Below are 21,861 nucleotides of genomic sequence, written 5' to 3' on the forward strand. Positions count from 1 at the left end.
TGTCCTGGTGCTTTTGCAAACTCTTGAGCATGGTCACTTCTGTAAATGGTGAACCGGATATAACTCACTGCAGGGATCCGAATTTACAGATATTGATCTCAGCAATCAATCTATCATCTTCAAACAATGTGTTTTCCACATCCAGTTGAGGCATTCTTCTGCAGTCCCTGAAGGGCGACCAAGCTGCCATGCAAGTATCTTTTGTTGCTGCCAAGTAAGGGATACATTAGCGTTTGAAGTTCCATATCAACTTTTTTCGGTGCTGGAATCAGAATTATATTGCTTACCCATTCTCGCACAAGTGGTCCTCCAGTTTTGAGCTGCAAAACATTCATGATCTCCTTCCCATTCAGTAGTGGTTTTACATCCCAGACTTTAGCAAGACCTATTGCACCAGAATAAACATCAGAAATGGCATCTGAGCTGTTTCCCAAGGATTAAGCAAATCTTAAAGGCAATCTACTTGGGACTAAACAAACTGGTTAGGCATTGAATCCCAGGAAAAGATCTACACTAGATCCTACAAAATATCATAAACACACACACATAGTCAAGCACATTTATATACCATATTTGAGGCCACCTGAGATTGCCATTTAAGTTTCCCCAGTGATTTTGGGACATTTTTACGGGAAATATAGAACGAGTGGAATTATACTATATAAGAGAAGAATAGAGATTATTAAAGTTCATCCTGTTGAATTTACTCTCCCAATGACAGCACATTCTGGCATAGAAAGAATGGAGATAATGTTTAACAGTTAATGACACCGACAGATCTCTACTCACGAAGCGTTGTTTTCAAATTGAAACCCTTAGCGACAGCAGAAGTCTGGACCAATAAAATCAGGTAACCTGAGTAAACTAAAGTAGATTGGAAAGTTGGCAGCGTCCAAATTAATTTCAAAACTAATAAACATAATCATATGAAAAATAAATGTTTGTTAAAAGAGCCTTTCGATACCTAGTTTAAGTATGGCATCTTCAGCTGCTTTAAATAAGCCTCTTCGTCTTTCCAGTTCAAAGTTCTTACTTAGAAGATCTTTGGTACAATCGATGTTGGGGGGATATAACAATGTAGACATTAGCAAGGCAACTCTCCAAAAATCTTTAATTTCTCGTAGAAGAAATCCTGGATGGTTGACAATGCAAAACGAACAATAAGAACATTAAATGACAAAAGAATCAAGCAGAGTACATGTTAGTCCATAATCAAAGCAAGAAGTGCTACATAAAAGAAATACACAGATGGTTGGGCTATAATTAAAAAGCTTCAAATTGACTTTTATAATCATAAGGTTCAAGACACACAAATCTATATCCTGTAGGATTTCCCAAAGAATTAATCAAATTATGGAAATTGCAGTGACCACATATGCAATCCCTCTATTAAGCACATACCAGCTTTCAGAGAAATTGTTGTCAAAAAGCACAAGGGAGAACAACATCTGCAGTTACAAAACAAATTCTGAAAGTACAACAAAACAAACAAATTTTGAATCTTTTGGGATTAGCCCAAGTGGTGAGGGAGGGTAACAGGTTCAGGGGTTCGATCCCCTGTGAGTTGAAAACCCACAAATAGCACAAAACAAAAGACAGTTATGACTGTCAATAAACCTAGAGAGATTATATTCACACACCCCAAAACTCAATGCAGATTGATGAAAGATATATCACAATGCATAATAAGGATTCAAAAATGACCTTAACTGTGCAGTTTATTTTTCTAACAAAACACAGCAAGGACACAGAAACCTCATACCTGTTAATAGCCAGGGTTTTGAAGTAAGAGGTGCATCAACAGATTCTCTTGCCCAATTAACATCAGAAACGAGTGCATCCTCATTTGATGCAAAATAAGGAATCAAAAACAAAAACTTTTCCATGGCAAAGTGTACATTAACAACCTGTAACAATGAAAATCGGCAAACATATTTATATAAACGTGCAGATCACGAAGTCTTGATATAATTACCAGCTTAGTGTTTCCACATAATGTGTAAAAAGGGGGAGAGAAGTGGACTCAAACACACTGTTTCAGCATCACTGGCTTTTCGCTTAAGGGAGTCCCGGAAAATGTAGTTCACCATGGAATCTGAAATTTGAGAACAGATATTTAGAATCAGAATTCAAGGTTGACGAACAAGTGAAGTGGACTTGATGCGGTATTACAAGTATATACATGTTCCAAGAATAGTCATGCTAACTTTCAGACATATTTATCCCATGATGATTCAAACTTAAATTTTTCTTCTGCAAACACTAATTATAATTAACCCTTAACTTTTTGTTACAAACAGCTAATCATTAACCCTAAAACTTGACATCAGTAAGATTATACATATATACAGGCCAACATAAATGCGCCAAATGGAGAAGTCAAATTTAAAATGAAGCGATTCCGTTCACCAGTTTGGTCCAGTTTTTCACCAAAATGCAAAAATAAAAATCACACCAAGCTATCCCGTCCAGTTTGATCAATTTTTGGGTCTAAAACGCTCAGCCCTAGTTGCCTCTATTGGTAATATCTCCAATAACATTCCTGATTGCACATTTTGCTACAAACTAGCATGCCGTCTTTGCACAAAGTTGCACAACTGCAATGCAAAAGGCTCAATGCTAGTATGCTTACAATCTCATACACAAAACATGGATAATTATCTCAGGAAACATCAAACACATGATATACCAAACCAAAGGAACCATACCTTTTTTCCTCTGTTATCTTTATACATGGTCTTCCTAAGTGGAAGGAACATAGCAGCATACAAAGAAAGCCTTCTTTGTTTATCCTAAATTCACAAGTCAGACGAGACGGTATTAAAAACAATACGCAAGAAAATAAAATACACAAGCAGAATTTAAATTAACACACTGACCACTGCAAGGTATATAGGAGAAAAGCAAGAATATTGTTGAATTTTAGGTCCTTATCACTCACAGTAAAGTTAGACAGGCCAATTAATTGAATGAGGTTCCACGTTGCCACCAAGTAAGAAACACAAAGCCTACATTGGGTGAAATAAATAATGAATTACCATTGAAAGATTTATTTGTCATTCAACCTACCCACCCATGCATGATGTTATAGAAATAACCACGCTTGGAAACTATCTTTTTCCTTGAGCAACCATACCTGTCCCATCCTTCCGATACTTCAGGCTCATGCTTCATATGAAGACTGAAAACGACCCAAAATAACTTCAAATCACTAATATAGGCCATAGCTTGGACAGGTTGATTCCCAGAGATCATTACGTCAATCTGAAAAAGGAGAAACAAGGGAAAAATGAGGAGATAATTCCCCTGTACCTTTGGGACCCAGGATGAGTTTTTCCAGTAAAAGAGCTAGAACAGTGTTATCATAAATCAAATTATAATCAAACAATCACCACTTGAGGCATGTAAAAACAGGAATTTACTTCAGTGCCAATGCGCTCTCTGGTAATTTTAACTGAAAGAGCAGCTTTCACTTCATCGCAGGCAGCAGCTTCCTTTAGTTCTTCATCTAATATGAATCCAAACCTTGCAACTGAGCTCAAGACCAGATATTTCAATTTTTTGGAGATGTTTCCAAGTAATCAGTTCTGTGAAAGAGAATCTTGGTTTACTCGGAAAAGTTCACGCAGGATGTTGTTGCTAGCAAACATGATCAGCTAAGAAGCCACGCCAATATGAACTTCAAAAAGGCAGAATAGGGTAAATAGATACTTAAGACTACTAGAAGATGCATGAGAATCTCAATGTGCAAGTATATATGACAACATATCCTCTGCCTAGTATGCAGCAGTTAACAGAAATCTTCGATGAGAGACTAGTAAAATTTAAGATAATCAATGTTGCAGGATATATAACAACTATTATTACTAAAACATTCTAATGTTACAAATAGAGTAGGCAAAATGCAATAATACCACCCTATGAATGTAGAGGAGCTTTTAGAATTCAGTTTTATACCATAATGTTAATATAGGCAGAAGAGAAAGTCAAACCAATTGGGTAAGACGAGAAAAAGTAGCATATAAGGCTCTATTATGACTAGTGAACACCAACAAATACCAAAGTTCAAACAAGGTTAGCACAAAACAAATCTGAAAAATCAGCCATGGAGAGCTGAATGTGCAGAAAATTTAGAAAAAGATAAAGAAACAAGTACCGAAACAGATAGCTCCAAGAACTCGTAGCAGATCATCCATAAATGTGGCCTTTGGTGGTAGAGGAGTCACTATTACACCAGATGTAAGATCTTCAATTCCTGGAAAATACAAATGAACATCAAAATAACTTCGATTCTAGGTAATAGGACAAAACAGTAGAGAACGCGCCATATGCAGAAAACAAACCTCTTTTGGTATAATCTTCAATTGAGCTTGTATTTAAATTGTAGAATAAGCTGTCCAACAAAAGGAAATCCCATTAAGAACCAATGTTTTAAAAGGCAAAGCCAATGCGTTCCATGGATAGCCTCACCCAGGCCATCGCCTCAGGTGCCCTGGGCAAAGGAGTTTCTTGATAGCCCCACCCAAAAACCGCCTAGGCTAGTCTCAATACTAGTTTTTTAAAACATTAACAGAAGTCTACCAATCAAATATACAAAAAATTGTAGCAAGAGAAGTAGAGTTATTAGTTACAAATAGATGCTAACAGAGCAGTATAGTTCTCATTTAACCATCCTATTTCAGTTCCAGAAGATTCTTAGGGAGAATTCACCTGTTAATAGTTAAATCCCTCCTATATGCATCCTCTTCGGGTGTCCCATACTTATGCTGTAAAAACAAAGTGCATTATAAATTATAAATTTAACAAGACTAGGCTAGACTAGACTTCAAAGTTGATTCAGCAAGTTTCACTAACTGTTTGTCCAGCTAATAAGGGAAAAACTAACAAGATAAAGTTATTCCTAAAATGAAAGGAATACAAAGAGACCAACAAACACTAATCAATGCAAAAGTATTTACCACAGTAGGAATGCGGCTATTCTCACAATACTCTTCACACCTTAAGTTGACAAAATCAATCCACCAATCACATATGTGCATCCTCGCGGTTTCCAAATGTTTGGATTGATCAGGATTGCTACACCAAAACATTAACGATTTTTACATCAAATTATGAAAAGAAAAAAAAAACACTGAAATGGAGTCTACCGAGATAAGAAATGGCAAAGCCAGAGCCATATACCATGGAATTACAGCGATTCCCTGAGCCTCTTCCCCGACGTGCAACAAATAGTCTTGAACCTTGTCTACAAATTCACTCCCCAACATGTTGTCCAAGGAAATATCAATGTCATAGCACTCCTTTCCCAGAAGCTGCAGAAACCCCAATTCCCAAACACGATTTTCAAACCCAAAATCTATTTACACACACACACACACACACACATACATACATACATATATACATACATACATATATATATATATATATATATACTGACGGGATTTCATGAATAGGCACGCACGCACCTTATCGCGGACCCATCCGCCGGCAACGCGAAGCTGATTCTGTAGGCCGAAACGGCGGAGCGTCCCGAGTAGCCGGTCAAATATTTTCTGCTCTGTTTCATTGAGTTGGACGTTGTCCCTGACTTGTACGGGCGGGCGAGACGGCACCGCCATGATTGCTCTGCAAGGGTAAAACCCGAACCCTAAGGTTAGGGTTTTGGTGGGAAGATTACGGGTGTGGAAGGTTCGACGGAGCGCGGGAAGAAAGATAGGGTGGCAGCAGGTGAAAGCGGTTTTGAAAGCTAGTCTCATGCTTTGGAGTATGGAGCTTAATTTAAAGGGTAGGAAGCGGGTGGGCTAATTTCATTGTTTGGAGTTCGATTGCGATGTGGGCAATTGTCTGTGCCAAACCTGTAGTCTGATCAGGTGGCATCTGTCCCTTGAATCAACCGTCACTTTTGGTCCTCACAAGCGCTAAATATAAGTTGTCAAATATTTTAAGTTTTTAAATCTAAACTAATATTATTTTGTAGTTAATATACATTTGATCTTCAAAAATCTTCAAAATGAGGACCTTAACTCATTGTAGGTATCCTGTTTACTAGTATAATTAGTTGACATCTAGTGGTTTGCTTTGGTTGGGATATGAATGGGACGAAGGAATTAGTTTGGAGCTCAGAGTTTACAATCTCGCATAGGGATAGGGGTGGGCATAAAAACCGTGGAATCACAAAACTGAATCGAACCGCGACAAAATAAACCATAAAAAATCGTGTTGATCAAAATAAGTCAATTTTCATTTTTTTTTTTTATTTTTGGGTTGAAGAAACATTCCATTAATGTAAGGAAAATTACAACTTGTGAAAAATGGGCTTAGGTCCAAACAAAACACAAAACCTTACATAAAACAAAGCAGGACATAAAAGATAAAACAGCCCCAAGCAAAGTAGAGCACCAACCCAAAACACAAAGGGAGGCCCATACATCATTAGGCCCGTAGGTAGCAAAAGCAGAAAAGCAACAAAAACCCTAATCTTTAGCATCCAAAAGACCGTCGTTGCTTCCACTGCGAAAAAAATCGCTGCCCTAAAAGAAAAAGAGAACCCGAACCATAAACTAGATCTGAGAGTATACGACAAAATCCGCCCACAAAGAAACAAAGCCTCCACATCCACACCTGCAAGGAAGGTCACAAAACGTAACAAGAGGAGGGCGAGGGCAAAGGGGGTGTGTAAAACACCCTTATTCCGAAGTGAATCGTTCCACACTTCGCCCAAATTTTCCCGCAAGCCGGTTCGGCAGTGGGCTGGGAGGGTTGAGTCTTGTGTCAAAATAGAGCCCAAAACTCCAAGATATAAATCGTGATTATGGGTTTGAAAATAAGACTGGGAGCAAGATGAAGGACGGAAAAATGGGTGCAAAGGTGAAGGGAAAAGGGGGAGGCAGTAAGCATTTTCTGGGTGAGAAGTAGGGAGAGATCTGAGCGGTGATGAACGCCAAAAAGGCATGCCAAGGACCACAAACCGGCGGAGCCAATTTGTAACGGTGGGAGCTAGAAAAGGGTGGGGGAAAGGAGGAAAGAATATGTAACAACCCGTCTCAATTTTATCGGAACAAAGGGAGTATTTTCGTGAAATTTCACCTTGGGCTAGATCTTTTTCTTTTAAAATTGGTTTTTGGCTCTTAATTGGTGAGCCCAAGGGGCCCACCCCCTGTTTTGTCCCTTGGTTCCCTTTCCCCTTTTCTTTTATTTTTTCTAAAAGTCTCTCTCTCTCTCTCTCTCTCTCTCTCTCTCTCTCTCTCTCTTTTTTATGTCACAACTCATTCACCTTTCTCCCTCTCTTCACTCTCGAACTCCCTCTCCTCGAGCTTTCATCACTCTACAAACCCACCATCCTCCTCTTTGTGATCACAAACATGCACCACCACCTGCACACCTGGATGGAAGAGCCCCAAAAAACCCCAGGTCGAGAATTGGAGCCCCACAGTGAAGTTATCATTATTCATCATCTTCTCCGACGTGTTTCATAAATGTTGGTAAGCTTCTAGAAACCCTTGGGTTGTGTGTTAGGGTTAGATCAAAGGTTGTTTTAAGTGGTGTATAGTGTGAATCGCAGAAAATATCTCAGAGTAGCTTTTCCAAATTTTCCGACGAGCATCGCCCCTTTTGAGGTAATTTCTGGCCAAATCATGGCGAGTTGGCCGGCATGCAAGGTATCAATCTCTTCGTCTCGCGCGAGTACTACAACTTTCCTTTTGTTTCACCCAATTTCATTGAGTATTGAAGAAGTTATATCCATTTGAATCTTACCCAATTTCCGGCGACCTCCGAGGCTTTTGAGGTGTTTTCAGGCCAAACCACGCCGAGTTAGCTGTCATGCAAGGTACCATTCTCTTCATCTCTTCGAGAAATATGACTTTCGTTTTTGAATCACTCGATTTGGTTGAGTAACGAAGAAGTTATGAGCCTTGGAAAATCAACCTAGAAACTAACCAAGAGCTTGGCCTGAAAACAAGTCAACCCAACCCGTTTGCCTTGAAACCCAAACCCATTTGGGCTGAGACCTAGCCCAATTACCCCAAACCCAAATCCTTTTAAGTCTAAGGCCTTCGGGCCATTCCTGGCAAGCCCAGCCCAACCTTCTTTTATTTTATTTTATTTTTTTTTAGTATATTTTTATTATTTGTTTTAAAGGCCTTGGGCCTCATCTGTGAAGGCCCTGAATCCAAACCCATTTTCCCATTTCAGTTCTAAGGGCCTTTGGGCCGTGTTGTTGGGGGCCCTAAGCCCAAGCCCTAAACCCATTTCTTTTTAAAAAACCCAAAAGGCCTTTGGGCGATTTTCCTTTAGGGCCTTAGGTCAATGCATCCTAAGCTAACCCGTTAAACCCCATAACCCTAAACCCAATACCCTTTAAACCCTAAAACCCATTAGACCCAAACCCTTTAGGCCCAGACCCGTTAACTTTGACCCAGTCTAACCGTTGACTTTTCGGGTGCGTTTGTTTGCCCTCACTAGCTATCACTGGACTGGACTGGACTAACACTTAGTCCAGTCTCGTGTTTGGTACTGGCAGGGACTAGTTTTAATGAGATTAGATGGGACTCGCAAGGACTAACGACCTCGCTAGGAGGTCTTAGCGAGACCCCCCAAAATGCTTCGAACTACAAAGACCGTCTCTTGCGTTCGCCTTCAACTGGGTTTGACGGAAACAAATCCAAGAAATCCAAGTCTATCTAGAATTTCTACAAGTGAAGTCGGAACGGCCATGACAAAGACTTCGAAGAGGGTCATGCAGCCCCACAAGAAATCTAAGCGTTCCAACCCCAAGCCACCGTTGTCTTTCACTCCCCCAACTCCACAAACCCCGACTCCCCACCAGTTACCTCACCAAGCCTCTGAGAATTGCAAAAATCCCAAATCTGGGAATTGCAAAAATACCACATTTGGGAATTGCAAAACACCCAAAGAGAAGGGCAAGAGGTGGAAAGGGAAAGAAAAGGTTTGACAAAACTTGAAATTGGGAGAAGAAAAAGGAAAGGGAGAGAGAGAGGACAGAGATGCAGAGTAGAGTTTAATTCGAGGGAAACGATGGGATACTGAAAGGAAAGATACATAGAGTGGAGAGAGGGTGAGTGAGAAAAAAAAATTGTAGATTAATAATTGTAAAATATTAGTAAATATGAATTAAAATTTGAAAAACAATTGAATTTTCAAAAAAAAAAAAAAAAGCAAAAACAAAAACAAAAAGAAGGTTCATGCCTTAGTCCGACACTGCACCAAACGCTTCACTAAGCTAGTCCAGCTTAGTCTAGTCTAAGCCAGTCCAGCTTAGTCCTTGAAGCTAATCCAGTCCGAGACAGTCCGGTGCAACAAACGCACCCTCGGGTTTTCGTCTGGGACCCCTCATAGGCTAATTTCGACGTCCTGAACCCATTTCTGACATCCGTTTTCCCAAATTAAGTTGTTTGAGTAGAGTTGACTAAATGTACCCTTTATGTGCATAGGTGAATTTAATAGTGGCATTTCCGTTATTCTTGTTTGGTACGGCTTTGCACCAATGGTGTACAGTGAGTGAACCCCTTCTAAAAATGCATGTTTTAATAGTAGAAATGCATACATGAAAAACATGATTTAATGATTACATTTTACAAAATGTTTTACGAGATAACATGCTTACTCAGGCTAATTTGAATTATTACTATTTTTCTTATAACCCGTGTTCTTTATAGAATATCTGATGGACGACGATATAATATTTAGAACATGTTTCGAACACTTCTTTATAGTATAGATGATGGATGACCTTATACTATGAAGTTGCTTTTCAATATATGTATGTTCAATGGTTTTGTACTTACCTAGTGGTCCCAATTCTGCTACAGGATGATAGATTCTGGTCCGTCCCAAACAACGATTACGGTGTTGGCATAGGGCTTGAAGTGTTTTTCCTCTGGCAATTAACACAAGGACGGGAAGTTGGCACGGGGCTTGGGGGTGATTTTCCTCTGGCAAATGGCACATAGGCGGGGAGTTGGCATGAGGCCTTGAGGGTTATTGGACATTCACTAGTGATTATTATATATACGAGATATGTTTTGAGACATTGCACGGCATGCTAGGTTTCAAAAAACCTATTTTATCATGATATATGTGTTTTCATAAAACCTAAACCTGGGGGTTAGTATGTTGATAATTGTTTTATTTTATATATATATATATATATATATATATCAACTTGGTCCACTCATATTTGTTTTGCGTCCCCTTTAGGACTTAGAATCAAGGCATACAATCCCGACATCAAGGCACTTCCGCATCGGCATCTTTGAGTCCTCTCGGTGTAGGATCCATCCTTTGTTTCAATCAATTTTATATTATTTCTTTTAGTGTTCTAGTTAGTTGTATGCTCGAAACACGTTCCTTAAATGTATATTCATTATTCTTTTATATTTATAAGTCTTATCTACCCCTTGTTTTCAGCATTTACACTCAATAAATGGCTTTCGTCACCCTCGGATGTTGGCCAGCACGTGCCTATCCTGGTATTCGGGGAGTATTGGGATCAAGGCGTGTCAGAATAAGAAGACAACAAGAAAGACAGTTGTGGAAGGTGTAAGAGGGTGGGGAAGAGACTAGGAGGAAGAGAGGAGAGGGTGCCGCCAGCCCAAGCCATAGCAAGGGCCAGCAGTGCCATTGAAGCTAGGGTTTGGTGCTCTTTCAGAGAGAGCTTTTTTATTTTAATTATATATATATATATATATATATTTTTTTTTTTTATCAAAATAAGTCAATTTAGGTTCAAATACTGGATCGACCTATTCATATCGGTTTTGATTCTTATCTTTGCATAACCGCCAGAACCAGACCAAACCGTTTAATTTTTTTTTTTTTTAAGCACCCAATTCACTTAACCCATTTTATATATAGACCCAAATGAAATTTAATTAAGTCCAAGCATGAAAGCCATAGCTATACCCTGATGTTTAAAGCTGGCAGTATTGGTTTTTTGTCATCTCTTCCTCTCTTCTTTTGCGCCGCACCACTTTTTCATTTTCTTCAGTTCTTCTCTTCTTCATTTTTCTTTCTTCAGTTCTTCTCCTCATCCATTATCCCAACATGTAGCCTCCATCTCATAATACCCCAAACATGGTTTTTTCTTTTTTATAAGCTCTGCTTGATGTATTTTTAATGGTTTACCAATATTAGAATTTATTTTATTTTATTTATGAGTGTTGCAAGAAGTAGTATTGTTAGTCATTAGTTGAATTTATTTTTCTTGCTGGCACAAGTTTGTGTACGTATGGTATGCTCGAGATCGATACTGGGATGGAGTAAAACTAACCTTTTTTGTTTTTTAAATACATCGATATTTTTACACTAGGGAAAGAGGGAGTTTGGCTAAGCTACACAATGGGCAACCTAATTTGGTATCGAATTCAGCATCCACAAGATTCGAACCTAAAACCTTTCTCACTTCCAAGTAAAGAGGAATACCACCAAACCGTAGTGCTGAGCGGCGGAGTAAAACTAACTTGGGGTGGGCATAAAAACAGGGAAGTAACAAATTTGAGTGGAACACACTGAACTGAACCGTTGATATTTTTCAACTCTAGTTCTGATTTGAGAGATAACTAGGCCTAACCGGACAGTGCCCACCCCCTACATAGGGATATAATATCAACAAATCTTCTAATTATTAATCATTATTATAAATAACGTATAACTGGTTGACATTTATAATATTTGCATAGTAGTAGCACCTTCAAATAATTTACAATATATTAATATTAGTAAGTAAGTAAAATAATAATTAAAAAATATATAATTGTTCAATTTGATTTTAATTAATTTTAAAATTATCAAAAGTCAAAATTGTACTAAATTAAAATAAATCAGTTCGATTTGATTTTTAAATTATTCAACTAGATTAAAATTCAACAAAGTGTCACTTAATACTACGGTTTAGTAGTATTGCTTTTCAATTATAAGTGAAAGATTTTAGTTTTGATTTTCATCAAATACGAATTTAAACCACATTATTACTAATCGAATGTAAAAATGAACCCAAAAAAATCCAACCAAACGGTCCAAACCAAAGCCATCAAAACCGTTGAAATCAATTGATGCCCACTCGATTTGGGGTTAGACTCCTTTAAACTTTTACATATAAGAAAAGGGCATATAATAAAAAATAGAAAGAAAAGGAAAATTAAAATTAAAATTAAAATTAAAATTCCATTGAATTCCCTCCTCACTCACATGAGGATCAGATTCAGATACTCAGTGCCCTCTGCGTCTCCGCCTCTTTCTCTCCCGCCCTTGGAAGCTCCGCCCTTCTCCCACAAAATACACCAAATCCTCCCTCTCTATCTCTCTCATTCCATTTCTCATTCATTGCTCTCTCTCTAAAGAGTTGGCGACAATGGAGAGCTTCGCCCTCCACTCTCTCTCCTCCTCCACCTTCCCTCTCTCTTCCCGCGCTTCCTTATTCCGCTGCTCAAAACCCCTCGTCAAATCCCCACCGTCCATCCAATCATTTTCCTCACTCCCCACCCTCCGATCACCATCCCTCTTGCCCTCAAAACCTTTCATCTCCTTGTCTCATTCCTCAAAACCCAGAAAAACCCATTTCCCAATCCAAGCCTCTCAATCCGCACTGCCCCAAACCACTCTTGCACCACCGCCGGCACAGCCGCTTCAAGGCGCCAAACCAATCCCCTTCATCATCTCCATCGCCATAGGCATTGTGGTCCGCTTTTTCGTCCCCAAACCAGTCCAAGTCACCCCACAAGCCTGGCAATTGCTCGCCATTTTCCTATCCACCATTGCTGGCCTGGTTCTGAGCCCGTTACCCGTCGGCGCTTGGGCCTTTCTTGGCCTCACCACCTCCGTTGTGACCGGAACTCTGTCCTTCCCGACGGCCTTCAGTGCTTTTACCAATGAGGTGATCTGGTTGATTGTCATTTCCTTCTTTTTCGCTCGCGGGTTCGTGAAGACGGGCTTGGGGGATCGGATTGCAACCTACTTTGTCAAGTGGTTGGGGAAGAGCACACTGGGATTGTCTTATGGGCTGACAATAAGCGAGGCACTAATTGCTCCGGCGATGCCGAGTACCACGGCCAGGGCTGGCGGTGTTTTCTTGCCCATTATCAAGTCGTTGTCCCTCTCCGGCGGGAGTAAACCGGGTGACCCCTCCAAAAGAAAGCTTGGTTCTTATCTGATTATGTCTCAGTTTCAGGTTGGTGCTCGTTCAGTTCCCTAATTTGTAGATATATGAATTCTACATCTTTAACCAATGGATTTCTTCAGTATTTCATATATGGGGTACGGACTCGATAAGATCTTTCATTGATTGTCTCTTTGGATACCTGTAGTATTGTGAATGATCTCACTTAGATAAACTCAGTTAGGAGGAGATTTCTTTTGCACTTTTACTTAAGCTGTTGTTTGTATATCTTAATTCAGTGCTTCTCTTTATTTGAACCAAAAGTTGTGGTAAAAATATGGAAAACGAAATGCTCTTGATGTACAATACCCACGGATGCAGGACGAAGAAAACTAGAGCTCTGCAGGGGGAGGAGGAGGGTGGGGAGTTATTGTCTAACTGTTCTTTGCACTTTGCCTTTAGTTTATGCTGAATTTGATGGGAAGAGAACTTTTCCTTTTTCTTCGAAAAACAACTGCGCTTCACTTTATTATTGTTGAATTACCTGAGAATAGCGTTTTCGTCATTGTTCCTCCTTTGCTCTAGTCGTTGTTGAGTTATACACAAGAGAATTTCCTTTTCCCTCTCTTCGTTGCTGTACCATGCTTTATATTTTTAACTTTTGTCTCCTCCTGTGTGTTTGTTTGAAAACAAAAAGCTTAAGTTCCCTGGTAATTAGCCAAAGTGCAGAGAAGAGCATAAAACTCTTTCTAGTCATGCCCTACATCAGTGGATTGTATTTAAAAATATAGATCCTTTAACCTTTGTTTCATAACCTTCTGGCTTCTTTTTCTTTACTCTCCCTAAAAAGAGTTCTGATAGGTTCTTAGTAGCCAGTAGTGAAATGTTTCCTCCCACTTGTCAATTAATCTCTGGACTCGTAAATGGTGGATGTCCTTTTAAAATAAAAAGTAAATAAAACCACTTCTGGTCTAATTCTTGGGCAATCATTGAGTTGGGGCCTACTATAAAGTAAACCTCGGCTACATAGCACACTAGCTTCTCTAATCAAACTTGGATTTAAATCTTGCTTATTATCCGTACAATTGTTTGTTGAAAGAAGGGTAGGAGCTCTCATGTGTGAATTAAGAGATCCAATGTACTAAACAACAGTTTTTTATATTTTCTCTATTGCATTAATTCAGCATAATGTATTACTGTATTAAATATTCTTTCCTTGCTGATTCTATTAATATATGTTATTTGTGTCATCATGTGACTCATGCATCTGTGTTTTCTGATGGGTGACAGTCCGCTGGTAATTCTAGTGCTCTTTTCTTAACGGCTGCAGCTCAAAATTTGCTGTGCCTTAAATTAGCTGAGGAACTTGGGGTGATTGTTTCAAGCCCTTGGGTTTCTTGGTTCAAGGCTGCTAGTTTACCAGCATTTGTCTGCCTTCTAGCTACTCCGCTAGTTTTATACAAGCTATTTCCTCCAGAAACCAAAGACACACCTGATGCCCCTGCCATGGCTACAAAGAAATTGGAGAATATGGGTCCCGTCACAAAGAATGAATTCATTATGGTTTGTACAATGCTTCTTGCTGTCTCTTTGTGGGTCTTCGGGTAAGTAGCTTTTCTGGCTTTGGACTATTTACTATTAATTTTACATGTCCAGTGGACCATAATTGCATATCCTTATTTTTTGCAATCTGATAAATTTTTCACCAAGAATAGGACTTTGCTTGGGATACTGGGATGTTTCCATGGACTATATAATTACAATCATTGAGATTTTTAATGGAGATTTTTATCTTTCATTTAATCTCCTGTTTCTGTTCCCAGCAATGGTTATTTCTCAAGGGCATCTTTAGTTGGTCAAACATAATTTTGTAAATATGACTCTTTTGGGGGTTAAAGAAGATGAATTTCCTCGACCTGTATCTCCACAAACTTATTTACAGTTTGAACAGGATGAACTTTTTTAAGTGTTATTATCCTTAATGTTACTGGTTGTAGTCACCAGAGGTGAGGTAACGTTTTTTTATCAAAGAGGTAACGTTTCTTAATAGGATAAAACCTACCTATTGAGGTGCTTACTTCAATATGTTTCATCTATCAATATAGTTGTTTTCCCTTAAGAAAGTGACTCTTCAAATGTTACCTACTTTGGCATAACATTATGAAATAGGAAATAGCCTCTGTACAGTTGGGTACATTAGACCTCTCCAAACCTGGTGCACTTGGCTACCCTTTCTTGAAGAATTTCTTGTTCAAAGTTTTCTTTCATATCTGAAATACTGGGTTTTGTCTGTCCATTTCACTTTGCCAGCTGTGTCTTTTGGTGTCTTGCTAATCATATTGAGTAGAATATTCTGTAACTATTCTTCACATACAGCAAAGGGAAAAACAGAAGATAACAAGAAAGCATGCCTATTCAATGTCTTACTTTCAAAAGCTTGCTATTACCAAAGAATTTGACTTGTGAGTTCAAGGATGATGGCTAGTAGTTTTGACCATATGACCTTGATTGTTTGGACTTATAGATGTATTGCGTGTGCCCTCATGTAGTCCATACAATGTCGAATTATGTCATTAGTAATGTTTATTTAGTTTTTTGTTATATAATTTTATCCAAAGAGTCCTTTAGTGCAACATTTTCAACCAAACCACATATTCTTATAGTGATGGTCGACAGTAGCAAACACATTGTGTGTGTCTGTGTGTGTAACTTCTGTTCATGATTTCCCTGGGAATGCATTTTGTTCTACTAGGGTTCTAAATCTTCTGATTCACCAATTCCTTTCTTTGTTCCCTTGCAGAGATGCTCTTGGTTTAGCAAGCGTTGTAACTGCAATGATTGGCTTATCTGTACTCCTTTTGTTAGGAGTCCTTGATTGGGATGACTGCTTAAGTGAAAAATCAGCATGGGATACATTGGCTTGGTTTTCTGTTCTAGTCGGTATGGCTGGCCAGTTGACAAATCTTGGTATTGTAAATTGGATGTCTAGTAGTGTAGCCAAGACGCTTCAGTCCTACTCTTTAAGCTGGCCAGCTGCATTTGGCGTTCTTCAGGCAGCTTACTTCTTCATCCATTACCTCTTTGCAAGTCAAACCGGTCATGTGGGTGCTTTATACTCTGCATTTCTTGCCATGAACTTGGCAGCTGGGGTACCTGGTGTTTTGGCAGCGTTGGCTTTAGCTTACAATACAAATCTGTTTGGGGCTTTAACACATTATAGCAGTGGTCAGGCTGCTGTATACTACGGAGGTATGCCCCCTTCCAACATCCCATTCATAAGTTTGGAATTTTTTTTCCGTAAACAATTACATTTCTGTAGTGTTCATTTTCCTTTTCAGTGACAGTTGCTTCATTTTATTATTTTATGGTCTTTAAAATTAGGGAAAATTGTCTGTATGTCTCTTGAATTTATGTACAAATTTCATTGTCACCTCAGAAAAAGAAATTTAAGAAAGATGTCCTGTTAATTTTTCAAAACCCATGACAACCTCACCCTGCCAAGTTCTCCATTCAAAACATGGCATGTGCGTCGCTCATTCAGGGATATTTTTTACTTTTTTAAGGCAAATTTTAGGATTATTCAGCAGTGAAAGGACTCGGTTTCATTTTTTGGATAGAAAGTTTGAAGGAGTTAGCATGAGGTTACAACATGAAATTGGCGTGTTGTATAAGTTGATGTGAAATTGAAATCTTTTGCTTACATTTTGATCGCCTCAAATTTTTTTATTTACCTTCCTCTATTTGTATGACCCTTGCTCTCTCCCTCTCCCCCTTTATTGTTTTGACAAAAGCGCTCAGAAGTCAAGAACATGAAAAAAAAATGGATTGTCTTTATCAGAATCTGTTTCGGGCGACTACTGATAAGATTTTGTTTGTTGTTTCCAACAGCTGGTTATGTTGATCTTCCTGATGTGTTCAAAGTTGGCTTTATAATGGCTCTTGTTAATGCTGTCATCTGGGCAATAGTAGGATCCTTCTGGTGGAAATTTTTGGGCCTCTACTGATTTTCTTCAGTTTCCTTGTAAGTAGATTATTTGGTCTTCCCTGTTATATCATTATTTTCAGGGCAGAATTGAGGCCGTCATTGAGAGGTGAACTATTGTTTTGGTCTTCCCTGTTATATCATCCTTCTGGCGGAAGCCGATAAAAAATTGTGAAACCATAGGTTTACAGATCATGGGTTACCCTTTCTCATATTGATGTTGTTATTCGAGTTCCTCGCAATCTAAACAGGAATTCCAGTGAAATGCTTGCTATGGTCAATGAGATTCCGAGCATCATTCCCGGACTTGAAAAGGGCTAGCATTGCTACAAAGTTATTCTCATACCTTTCTAAAGGTTTGGAATCCTGAGTTTCTCTCCTGCGCGTGACCAGAATTCAATACATGGAGCAACTCAAACGATACGAATGACGATTGAGATTGAATATCCAGATCGTTTAACACGTTATACTGATGTATTGGTATAACAATATGTGCGAACTATTGATGCAATATCTAATATATGAATGTCGGCGTAACCAGGAGTATGCTGAGGTTCATCGATTACAAGAGCCACTTGCGCAGGAGAAAAAATTAGTCAAAATCGTTGGGGGACAAAGAAGGGACGGGTGGGCAGACAATACAACCTTCTTTAATCCAGCAATGACCCCCTTCAAATGTGGGTTGACGCGAAGGGATCTTTTGATTGCCCAGTGCAAAACTATTTCCCTCATTCAAAGAGATTTGCAAAACTAGGTATTCGAGAGATTAAAAATACACCATATACGTATTATAAAAACACGTGAAAGAGATTTGCAAAAGAATGCTTGGTAGTTATCACGTGGTGTCCTTCCTATCTAACTCTTCGTGATCCATTTCTTCATCTCTTTCTACAAATTCCTTGGAGTTTAAAAGTATCTCACCCAAACATACCCTGGAGGTTCTCTTGGATGGAGGATTTATATTAAGGAATTTGCTGATGATGGGATAAGAGAGTGAAGGGATTTAAGATGATGAGATTTTGGAGTTCCTTGTTTTGGGTATTATGGGATTAGTTGGTGTTGAGTTTTAGTTTTTTATTTTTTATTTTTATTATACATGCGATATTACTAATTTAAACTACACATGAGTGGAATGATCTGAACGCAAAAAACAATGTCCAACAAGGCAATCTATCACTAGCAGTTGGCGATGAGATTTAAATTGATGGGGTTTCAAAATTACTAATTTTGCTATAATAGGATTAATACAAATTAACCGAAAAATTGAAATCTATTAGCAAATTACTATTACGGTGAAATCTCTTTATAATGACACTCTATCTAGTCATAAGAAAAATAGAGTTTTAACGAAATACTTCCGGTACTATTCACTTTTAATAAAAATGATATTTTTACTCTAAAAAGTCACTTTTGGTACCTATTATTCACTTGCAACACATTTTTGTCATTTTGATTAAAACTCAAATTTTTGAAGTTTTTTTCATTAGTTTTCCTTAAGAAAAATCTAATGGTGGATTGCCTTTGGTGATTTGGGAATTCATTTTCAACTTACTGCGTCTTATGTTCAAACCCTCCTATTTCCCCTCTATTAATGTAGGGTCTTTTTGGACCCTGACAAGGCCGAAGAAACACGGGCCTAAAGGAACACTAAAATTAAGGCCCAATGAGTATAGAAAGGTGAAGCCGAGTACTTCAAGGGGGCCCATGAGTTGGTCTCCGAGTGTCGTGTCAACAATCAAGTTGAACACTTCTCCATAAAGCGCTTTCCGAGCATCAAAAGGTAAGTTGACCATTGGCAGCTTTAAGGTACGAGGTCCCAAAAATAAAAGGAGCAAGCCTAGTCAGACGTCAACCTTAATCCACATGGTGGCTAGAATAGAGGCTTACGAAGGGACATAAAGGCTGACATGTAGGACACTCGGGTACAAGTTCCTACTAACTCTAGGCTAAGCAAGGCGCTCGACCGCATTATCCCAAAAAAGGACACAAGTGAACTTGCTCCAATGTCCCCTTATTGCCACATGTCTGCCAAAGAATGAAGGGACAACTAGCACGTCTAATATGTAGATTTGGCACATTAAATGCAAAGGAAGTGATAGATTCGAACCTAAAGGTTTCACAGGACAACTTGTATAAGAAGGATAAGTACTCTTTAGAATGGGTCGGACGAATTGAGATAAAAATTGTACTATTCTAGCCGAGCGCTATTTGTAACCTTATTCTCAATCTATAAAAGAAACTCAGTGGATGTAACCTAATTTTGAGGGGTGGACCACTTAAATCATGTGTCTATTCACATTTGTTTGCAAAGCCCAAATCCATCAAGGACAAACACTTGAATCAAGTGTTCAACTTTTGTTAGCCTCATCAGTTACACCCTCACGTGCAATTCTTTCAACTGTTGGTAAGTACTGTAATTATCAACCCCAAGGGGCTAGTATAGTAAAAAACAAAACAAACAAAGATTTAGAATCCCCAACCTTAGTTCGAATTCCTACGATGCATTCCTTGAGGCACCGATGATATGCTCTAGCACCATTTGACCTAGAGGCCAAAATTACGTTGACACCTTATAGTGTATGGGGAGGAAGATTAATTTGACATCAATTATGCTGAAATACCTTTTGTATTAAAATTATATTATTTTGACAAAAAAAAATATTAATAATCGAATAAAAATATTTGATAATTAACTTAAAATAAGTTTATCTTTTGGAAAAAAATAAAACAACTTAAAAGAAAAAGGTTCAAATAAAAAAAGGATTAAGTACCTAAAACCCCTAACCTTTTAGTGTCATTCGAATTGGTTTCAACATTTTTAGACATTCCAAACAAGTATCTAACCTATTGAAAATGTCACTTCCATTAAGCCTCAATTAATTTTTGAAACATAGATTTTAGTCAAAACCCACCAACTTGATATATTATGGTCAACATTAATAGTTGCCTCAATATCTAATTTCAAGCATAGATTCTATAATATAGAACCCAATGATCAAATTGGTATTGTATTGAATAAAAAATGGACTCAACTTGAAATTACATTAGGAGGGCAATCTTCTAACAAAGGAGAGGGTTAAGAATTTAGATATGGTTTCACAGAGCTTGTTTCTGCTCATGTGTTTTTCCTCATACGCCGATTCTCAACTTGTAAAGCTTGCAATTCTTCTTTGTGGGTGGTGAATAGGGTGATGGCCACATCATGGCAGTCCATACCATTTCAGCAACCTCCATGACCTTCTTCTTGATGTTAGAGGCTTGAGTTGTACGGTGGAGTTCATAGCCAGCTCTGGCTCAATGTAAGCAAGGTGACTGTCCGAGGCCCCAAAAAATTGGGGGAACCAAAAATATTAGAGTACTTTTATATGAGTTTATGTTATATTTGTATAAATAGAAAACAAGATGAGTAATAATAATCAAAGTGTTTCTTTAGCGTAAGTGGCCCTAGACTACAGTGGTGGAAAAATGTTAAGTCATTGCATGACGGTGTGAGTTCAATGGCTAATTTAACATCTAATCTAACAAAATCTTATTGTTTGACAAAAAAAAGTGTATGCAATTGCGTGTTTGATCCCTTGTAATGTCTCTCTTTTCTTTATTTTTAATTATTTAAAAAAAAAAAACCAACAAATGAACAGTCTTCCCTTTTTTAAGAAAAATAGTAAATGAACAGTGCCACATTTCTAAAAGAATTTAAATTTAAACTTTCTTTATTCATCTCATTAGTGATTCAACACCAATTTTTTTTCATGACTCATCAAATTAACATCCAAACTCAAAACCTTGTCATCTTGATTTTTGTATTCGAATTAGGCTTTGATTTTAAAAATTAAAAATTGAAAATCATAGAAGAATTGATTTAGTTGATCAATGAAGAGAGAAGATGGAGTATGTTGCTCCTTTTGGATTCGATTACTCAACAAATAGGAATAAGTAAGATGACCATTGCAAATCCACTCACACCTCTGACATGACTCAACTCATGTGCACAACCCCTGCACAACTTAAGACACATAACATAAGAACAAATAAACACACAAATCAACATTAAAACAAAGGGTCATATGCACAAATGCTTATGTCTTTTGTACAAATCTAGGATTTGAGCGTTAGAAGGTAGGGCTGGGCAAACGGGTCTTGGGCCCGCGGGTAGGGGCGGGTATAGGCGGTTCGGGGCGGGTACGGGGCGGGTCCTGTTTTTAAATAGGGGAAACGGGGCGGGGCGGGCCTAGGTAATGGCATTCTAGGGTCGGGCCGGTTCCAGATTTATAGAAAAACGGGGCCCCGGACCGGCCCGTTTTTAATTGAAATGGACGGTCCAGATTGAAAATAAACATATCTTCCAATCATGACCGTCGGTGTTTACCCTAATTGAATATGATTCAGTGAGAGTCTTTACTCTCTCTCGACAAACTCGACCTCAACCTCGACGGCTCAACCTCTCCGTCTCTGAAGTCCGACTGACCTCGGCCTGAGCCCCTCCCTTCCACGGCTGATCTCGCCCTGACGACCACCCCTTCCGACTGACCTCCCTTCCGATTGACCTCGTCCTGAGCCCCTCTTCCGACTGACCTCGCCCTGACGAGTGACGACCACCAGGTCCACCACGGCTGATCTTCTTCGTTCTCCTCGACATCTCATCCTAGAGCCAGGCACTCGCAGTCTCGCACCACCCATCTTCCCGATTCTCGTTCTCTCTTTCCCGACGACATCACCGCCGTCTCGATCACCAACACTCCATCGCCGTTGCCAGTTCAGGTTA

At 38.8% G+C, this 21,861-nt stretch overlaps 2 protein-coding genes and 1 long non-coding RNA gene across 3 annotated transcripts in view; 1 reads left to right on the forward strand and 2 right to left on the reverse strand.

The window, feature by feature from the left end:
* LOC137724334 (uncharacterized) overlaps positions 1 to 1,333 on the reverse strand; it is a 2,324-nt gene extending 991 nt beyond the window's left edge. Inside the window, exons 1-3 of the long non-coding RNA XR_011067368.1 lie at positions 965 to 1,333; positions 288 to 385; positions 1 to 207 (exon numbers count right to left, since the gene is read on the reverse strand). The exon at positions 1 to 207 is cut by the window's left edge and continues 16 nt beyond it. This is a non-coding gene — a long non-coding RNA (uncharacterized lncRNA). The remainder of the gene's footprint in view (positions 208 to 287; positions 386 to 964) is intronic.
* Positions 1,334 to 1,341: 8 nt separating this feature from the next.
* LOC137724325 (CCA tRNA nucleotidyltransferase, mitochondrial-like) lies at positions 1,342 to 5,770 on the reverse strand. Its single transcript, XM_068463070.1, has 11 exons — positions 5,469 to 5,770; positions 5,182 to 5,312; positions 4,959 to 5,076; positions 4,711 to 4,766; positions 4,344 to 4,393; positions 4,157 to 4,255; positions 3,423 to 3,532; positions 3,137 to 3,264; positions 2,942 to 3,008; positions 2,709 to 2,792; positions 1,342 to 2,095 (listed from the first exon to the last, which is right to left on the reverse strand). The coding sequence occupies exons 1-11, from the start codon at positions 5,757 to 5,759 to the stop codon at positions 2,084 to 2,086; spliced, it is 1,146 nt and encodes a 381-aa protein (XP_068319171.1). The 5' UTR covers positions 5,760 to 5,770; the 3' UTR covers positions 1,342 to 2,083.
* A 6,454-nt stretch (positions 5,771 to 12,224) lies between these two features.
* On the forward strand, positions 12,225 to 17,287 carry LOC137725407 (dicarboxylate transporter 2, chloroplastic-like). Its single transcript, XM_068464073.1, has 4 exons — positions 12,225 to 13,189; positions 14,408 to 14,721; positions 15,918 to 16,366; positions 17,006 to 17,287. Exons 1-4 carry the CDS (start codon positions 12,374 to 12,376, stop codon positions 17,119 to 17,121), a joined length of 1,695 nt encoding a protein of 564 aa, XP_068320174.1. The 5' UTR covers positions 12,225 to 12,373; the 3' UTR covers positions 17,122 to 17,287.
* The last annotated feature ends 4,574 nt before the right edge of the window (positions 17,288 to 21,861 follow it).

This window comes from Pyrus communis, chromosome 2, assembly GCF_963583255.1.
Source record: "Pyrus communis chromosome 2, drPyrComm1.1, whole genome shotgun sequence".
NCBI lineage: Eukaryota > Viridiplantae > Streptophyta > Magnoliopsida > Rosales > Rosaceae > Pyrus > Pyrus communis.